The sequence below is a fragment of the Bradysia coprophila genome, chromosome II (genome assembly GCF_014529535.1).
Source record: "Bradysia coprophila strain Holo2 chromosome II, BU_Bcop_v1, whole genome shotgun sequence".
Classification (NCBI taxonomy): domain Eukaryota; kingdom Metazoa; phylum Arthropoda; class Insecta; order Diptera; family Sciaridae; genus Bradysia; species Bradysia coprophila.
This window is the reverse complement of record NC_050735.1, coordinates 10,626,881-10,634,251: the sequence shown is the minus strand read 5'-3', so window position 1 is coordinate 10,634,251 and position 7,371 is coordinate 10,626,881. Positions and strand designations below refer to the sequence as shown.

General features: G+C 37.9%; 1 protein-coding gene across 1 annotated transcript; it reads right to left on the bottom strand.

The window, feature by feature from the left end:
* Window positions 1-4,761: 4,761 nt before the first annotated feature.
* Window positions 4,762-7,355, bottom strand: LOC119072271 (5'-AMP-activated protein kinase catalytic subunit alpha-2). Its single transcript, XM_037177465.1, has 4 exons — window positions 6,738-7,355; window positions 6,016-6,418; window positions 5,825-5,952; window positions 4,762-5,757 (listed from the first exon to the last, which is right to left on the bottom strand). Exons 1-4 carry the CDS (start codon window positions 7,020-7,022, stop codon window positions 4,957-4,959), a joined length of 1,617 nt encoding a protein of 538 aa, XP_037033360.1. The 5' UTR covers window positions 7,023-7,355; the 3' UTR covers window positions 4,762-4,956.
* Window positions 7,356-7,371: the final 16 nt, after the last annotated feature.

The following is a 7,371-nucleotide window of genomic DNA, read 5'->3' as shown; positions in this document are numbered from 1 at the left end:
ACACTTTTTTGAGAGCACTTGATGTGTAGCAAGTGTTTTACTGCCTGTTCGATTGTAATTAGATTACAATACTAACGTTTGCAATTTTTAGCCCCGTACGAAGTACGAAGGGGCTTATAGGATTACGATGCCGTGTGTAATTGATGGAATTCGAAGCAGACGGTAAGGGCAAAGTGTTTGCCTATGTTCATAGATAACGAATCCGCAATAAAAATTTTGTCTGTCCGTCTGTCACGTCGATATCTTGAGTAAATCAAATCCGATTTCAAAAATTTTTTTTTCCCTGAAAGGTAGTTGAAATAGTGAGGCTAAGTTCGAAGATGGGCGATTTTGGGTCGACCCCTCCAGAGCTGGGGCCCCATAAGTGCTTTAACGTTTTCCAAAGATTTCTCTGGCCATTTAAAGGCTACACTTGTAAGTGATACATCAAATGAAAGGTATTTACAATACCTATCCACAAAAAAAAAGTTTATGGAAATTGGATGACCGACTCGTGAGTTAGACCCCTTGGTGTGAACTAGGTACAGGGCGGCAAGCCGTTTTTGCTTGTAGGTTAGTCATATTTGAACGGATTTAGATGGATTTTGATTTATTAGATAGGTATTGACCGTACCAATCAGGGAAAAAAAAAGTTTATGAAATTCGGTTTACCGGAGCGTGAGCTAGGTCTCTTGGAGTGAGCTTATATGTGGCTACTCGGCCGTACAGTGAAGGTGGTGTTTTTTGTTAATATATCGAGTAAAATTTAACCGAATTTCATGAATTTTTTTTGTTTGAAAGGTACTAACGAATGTAAAGCAGCCTTTGTACTTTCCACCTCCTAACAAAATGGCCGTCGGCCGCCATTTTGGATTTTTGTAAAATCAATATAAATAGGTGAAAATGATAATTCCAAAATCACTGATCAGTGGGAAGTGTAGTTTGTGTTACTTTTGAAAGGAACGTCGTACGGGGCTTCGTAATTGCGCTATGCGCAATTTTTAAGACGTACACATTGCATAAGAATTTTACGACGTTTACGGGCGCAATAGGCTTACGGTAAGAGTAGGGCGACGGACGAAGTAGGGTCACGTGCGCAATAGATGTACGGGTTTGTACGGGGCTCAGTCGCAGCAAACGCTCCGACTGTTCTGACGGCTCGTTTTCTCTTGTATCAATCTCTTGTTCCCTTGAATGTAAGTCAGGGTCTTATGCCGGAAAATACCCTAAAAATTTTTTATGAAAGGCTGTATGATATGTTATGAAAAACGGAATTGTTTGTCCCAATATTTTGCTTGTAAACACGACAACTTGAAAAACAGTATTTTCCACTGTTGGAAATTCGATCAATCGAAAAAGATTACTTTGATGGAATTAGATTTTTTCGGTTAGTTATGGTGTTGAGGAATTTCGCACCATGTCATTCACAATAAACCACAAAGTGACATTTTTCTTTTTGAAAATGTGTCATTTTGGCAATTATTGCGAATGACGCGTCGCGAAATTCGTAGCAGCCATCACGCATGATAGTTTTCTATAACGGTGATAGTCAGCTATCACGGGCAAAAGTAGCAGATTAATCGGCATGACATAAAATATTTATAAAATTTTATGAAAGACCATTTTCTGAATCGTTATTCAAATGTATGGAATGACACTAAAAAACGATTTAACAGAAAACTTTAAAACTTCCACGAGTATGAAGTTTGCGGCCAGAGCGAAGCGAGGGCCGTAATTCACACGAGACATGCTTGTCATGATTAAAGGTTTTGTGAATGTAGTAAGTACCGGGGAGCTTCCTTTTCTACATAAGTGTAAGGTCTACCGTACTATTTTATATTGTACCAAAGTGAAAGAGTCCTCTAATCGTTCCACATTCGCATCTTTTACTTTTGATTAGCGTTAGCAATAAGACTATGAAACTGAATAAAAGACAACTTACACGAGTGGGAAATTTGCGGGCAGAGCGGAGCGAGGCCCGTAATTCACACGAGTTCTTGTCTATTTATGATTTATTGTTGATTAAAAATCTGGCCGCAAATTTGCAAGAAAATAGAGAACAGAGAAAGTACTTATTGAAACTTATTGAAAAAATTGTCATTCAAGTGACCCGCTCAAAAGGTAGGGCCTAGTTTATATAATAGAAAAATTTAACTGGAATTTTTTAATCTAATTCTTTCAACCGAAACTGCGGTAATTCTTTTATTGACAACTCTTTGATTGTTTAACATTTGATTCGATATCGTGCAGTTTTAAAATATTGCTTAATTCATTAACCCGTAAAGACGAGTAGAGCAAAAAAATGTAACTTTCAGTCACGTTTTTCTGCTTCTTTTCGACATGTCAAAAGGCCACCAAGAAGAATCGACATATAGATTATGCATTTGAAAAAATACGACCAGCATTTTTTCTTGGTGCATGCTGGAGAAATGAATTCATTTCATAAATCGTTAAATCTACTATTCGTTACCGTTAAAATTGAAATCGTTGAGATCCGCAACAATTGTCGAAACAACAACGAAAAAAAGTTCTGCGTCAATTTCAATTGCTCGTGTGCTACTACCCTAATGAAGCATTGATAAAACAGAAAGAGATAATTTCAGACATCTCTGATATGACCACTTAATTGCTGTCAAGTACCCAAATACGACACTTACTAAGATAATTAATGGAATTTTCTATTCGTTTGCAATTTATGTAAGTAGCACCGACCAGCTCCTGGTCCATTTACTCAGGTCAGCACTTCTAGAACCATTAAACCAACTTTAGTTATTTTTCCGCCCTAATCGATATGTGGTACTCGTCAATTTTCCGTCATTTTTGAGTAAAAAATTTATTATATGAATGAGTAAAGTCTATTCAGAAATTCCGTCTTATCTCTTCACACTGCCATCGGATATAAACAACCAATTTGCTAGTGTGATTACTAATTATGTACGTACATTACCAACGCACTCCATCGATAACCGAGTCTTTTACTTGCCAGTCCGAGAGATGTACAAAATTTGTGTCTTATTACAAATTATTGTTATCAATCCATGGGCAAGAAGAACACTTTAGGAAGAGAAAGAAACTGAAATGAGAATCGTCGCGGCGTTATTGTTGATTGGCGATCCAGTGTAGTTCAAATCGGTGCGTCCTTATACAGGATATAATCATAGAGGGGGCCGTGCCTGGTTTTTTTACGTTGTGATTTGGCAACGGAGTAAAGGTAACACTGAAACTCACCCACAGCGCGAGGCTATTAATACTAAGCCGACATTTCCATCTTAAAATCAAACCTAAAGAGGCGATCACAAAGAAATATTTTTATTCGCGTTTTGTACGATGATGTACGGAAAAATAGGAACATTTGTGATATTAACCTACATTTCTTGGACTTCTTTTCCACAAAAACCAATTAAAATAAATACTTTTTGGTTATACAATTGTTATTCAGCTGGTGCTTATTCTGCACATAGGAAACTTTTAGCAATCGTAAACCAATAAAATCTCATTTAGAGCCAATATCAGTTTATTTTACAATATTGTAGAACAAAAGATTCGAAAATTTTGCATGTAATTTCTTTCGAGTCGGCCATTTTTCGGTGTGCAAGCATTCGAAATGCGAGAAAAGTTTTTGTTTGTGGAAAAAAGTTATCACATGCTGCTTATAAAATGTTCAGGATGTTTTTAAGCCACTTTCCGCAAAGATTTGGTCATGAGGACTTTCGATATGACGGTTTAAGATCAAAAAAAAATTTCGCGGAGGTCGATTTTTTCATGAAATTTTGACTTTGAAGAGTCATTTCTGACGGGCAATTTTTTTTCTTGTATTTAAGTGTTTTTGGATACTTTGGAGTATCTAGAATGAGGTAAAAACAAATTTGAAACAAAAAATTTCTAAACTCAAATTTTGGTAAAACAACCAAAAAACCTAAATTTTTTTTCGATTTTTCTCACTTTTCTCAAAATTATCAAGTGGGATCGAGTGGAACTTTTGGGATATTGTATAGGTCCCTAAGGACAACTGAATCCCGCAAAGATTGGCTCGTTCCTAATTTTGGCGAGCTCCCCCATACAAAAAAAATCTAATATTCTCGTACAAATAGCCATAACTGCTAATCCACTAGAACAAATATTTGTCATTGTATCTATTAAAACTTTTTACATTAAAACAAAGTAAATGATCCCAGACGTCATTTATTGACACATAAAAATGATCTGGTGGTTTTCATTCTTGAAAATGTTTATCACAAAACGTCGTTAACCGATCGCAAGCCCTTAACAGCATTTCTTCAGGTGCTGTAAGATCAATCCCTAAGAAACCAGCAAACTTTAAACATTCACTAGGAAAGATGAAAACGCTTTCTTCATTGGCAAGTAGCTGCAAAAATTCCAAACTGGAATTGGTTTTCGGAAATTTGTCCAACTCATCATGTAATATCAATCCTTGTGAAAGAGATAGTTTTAGACCTTTTAGACCCAGAACATTTTGTAAACGACTGAAAACAGCTTTACCATGTCGCTGAAATGGGAATTTCATTTTTTGGTTTGTCGTCATTTCTCTGGAAACGTAGATAGATAAAAAAAATGTTTTGCCTGGCACCCTACGGTCCAGGTTTATAACATATCGAAAAAATAATGGTTGAAACACAAAACTCACATGAATCTTTTCATTGTTGCTATCGAAGAAACATTGCTTTCTCAAAGAGTAGAACTACATGCAGCGAAAAAAGTCGCTAACCGTTCATGGGATGTTGAGGCAGATTAATACTTCGACTGTTTACAAAAAATGCCTAAACTCTGAATTTGAATTTTTATTGAATTTTTAACAAAATATATAATCATCGTCTGTTTCTCTCTCTTTCGCAGCTATGCTCACTTCTTAAATTAAAAAAAAAACAAACAAAAAAAAAATACTCAAACACTACGCTCACTTCACTCCGCCTCAATCCTATACTGAACATAAAACTTAAAAAAAAAATCGGAACAAATCTATCGAGCTAATTGAATAATTAATGCGGCGCACATTTCGAAAAATTCCATAGTATGGTGTCCGGTTGGTTGATGATGCATCGACGGCGTACCCATTGGATGCGGTGGCGTTAAACTATCCATAATCACATCATCGCCTTGTTCAACTTCTTCATTCGTTAACGATTTGAAATCCAGCAAGTAACTCTTTGAGTCCACCTGATACAATTGCAACGACATTTTCATATCTGGCGTGCCTTCGATTTTGGTCACACGACGTACGCGAACATGATACGGATTGATTATCTTCCACTCGTAATCCAAAGCCTTCATGGCACGATAGACCTCTAGCATAATGTCGTTCGGTTTACTCTGTGAACGAATGCCCAAATGCCATTTGGCACGCTTGACCGGTGTGCCACGCTTGTTTTCGGTGCCCTGAAATGAATTTGCTGCCGATGATGCACCGCGTTCACGTAATGGGGCAATGCGTTCGGGATGTGGACGAAACGACGGTTCATTTGGACTGAAGGCAACTGGCGGTGGACTTGCAGCAACGTAAAAATCTTTGATTTCAGCTTTGGCTGCTTCGTCAGCGAATCTCTTATTGTCGATGATTAAATGGTATGCGATAGCCAATTGATCGTGTGGATCACCGCTCAGCAGGGCATTGTGCACTTCGAATTCTTTTACACCGAATTTGTCGCAAACTTCGCTTACAGCGTACGTATCAATGACATTGCTATCATTTTCAACTGAGGATGGAAACAGGTACGACGGCAATTCCTTTTGGAACCATTCGTGCTTTTTGATTTCTTCAATCTAAATTCGAAAGAAATTTTGTGAAATGAATTCAGTCCTTGATAAGTCGGTCGATCAAATCACTTACTGTGGCCCTTTTCAATGGATCCACCTGCAGCATCTGGCACAGCAGACTTGTCACCGTTTTGTTCAAATACTCAGGAATCGGGAAGATTCCAGTTTTTATTTTCCTAAATAACGTCGGAACGTGCTCGTCTGAAAACGTTTTGCAATACAAAAGACAATTCAAAATGCGAACGGAATCCAAAAAAAACTCACCATCAAATGGAAGCGTTCCACACAGCAAAGCGTACAATATGACACCACAAGACCAAATGTCCACCTCCGGACCAGCATACAATTTTCCCGAAATCACTTCCGGTGCAGCATAATTCGGCGAACCACATGACGTGCGCAAAAATTCACCGTCCAACATCATGTTGGAGAGGCCAAAGTCGGCAATTTTCACGTGCATATTATGGTCCAGCAGAAGATTTTCCGGTTTCAAATCTCTGTGGACGATCATGTGCCGATGACAATAATCCACACCGGATATAATCTGTTGGAAGAAGCGTCGAGCCTCGTGCTCCTGCAGCTTTCCATGTTTTACGATGTAGTCGAATAACTCGCCGCCACTGACGTATTCCATGATCATGAAGATGTCAGTGGGCGTACTGATAACCTTTAGAAACGAATGGAAAAGATGGTCAGTAAACAGGACTCAACAACGGAGACAAATTTAAGATGTTTGCTGATTGCGTATCTGTCGTAGTGGAGGAAGGAAGGTAATTTCAATATATTCGAAAGTGATGGAACCCTACGTGGTTGTGGTTAAAAGAACTTTTAAAAACCCAGGAATGACTATCGCCGTTAGCGGTAGAATGTACAAGTTCCTCCTCTAGAGCGACAACCACTTTAGATTTCTTAATTGGTGCAAAACGGTTCCGAATTGTGTAATGTCGTCGAGCGACGGTAAACACATTCAATGTTTTCTCACTCACCTGGTACAACTTAATGATGTGCGGATGACGAAACAATTTCAAATTTTGAATTTCACGTCGAATTTTACCAACCACATCCAAGCTCTTGATTTTTTGTCGATTCAATATTTTCACTGCCACTTTATGCTTCGTAAGCTGATGCTCTCCAATTTTTACTTTTCCAAACGTTCCAATGCCCAACGTATTGCCCAGTAAATAGTGGCCGATTTTGACAATCGGTTGCTGGCCAGGCTGTCCAGGTGCTTCCGGCTGACCTCTGGGCACTCCGAACATTTTGTCCGACATTGCAGAAAGTTGTTTTTCTTCACAATTATTTTGATTAGCAGAATTGAACAAAAAGAATATGTTCTTCGTTCGTTCTGTCTCTGTTGCTCCCGTTTCTTTATTTACTTTAGATAAAAAGTGAATAGCTAAGCACTTTTCAGAATTTTCGTTCAGATATTTGTCCAACTACATTTGTTAATTAGTTTCTATCACCACTGACTGCCCATTAAGATGATTAACAGTTTAATGAGAACTAATTTTCTCGCAAAATGATGGTCAAAAAAAAAAAATTAAATTCGTCTTCTACGTTTTCACTTTGGTTATGAAGTTAGGTGCGTACCGATAAGGCTGTCAAATGTAAATTCAGTGA

Coding starts and splice junctions, on each gene's coding strand:
- LOC119072271 (XM_037177465.1), bottom strand. CDS start 7,022: ATGTCGGACAAAATGTTCGGAGTGCCCAGAGGTCAGCCGGAAGCACCT. Junction 6,419..6,737: donor ACATCATTAAGTTGTACCAG/GTGAGTGAGAAA, acceptor TCGTTTCTAAAG/GTTATCAGTACGCCCACTGA. Junction 5,758..5,824: donor ATCCATTGAAAAGGGCCACA/GTAAGTGATTTG, acceptor TTTCGAATTTAG/ATTGAAGAAATCAAAAAGCA.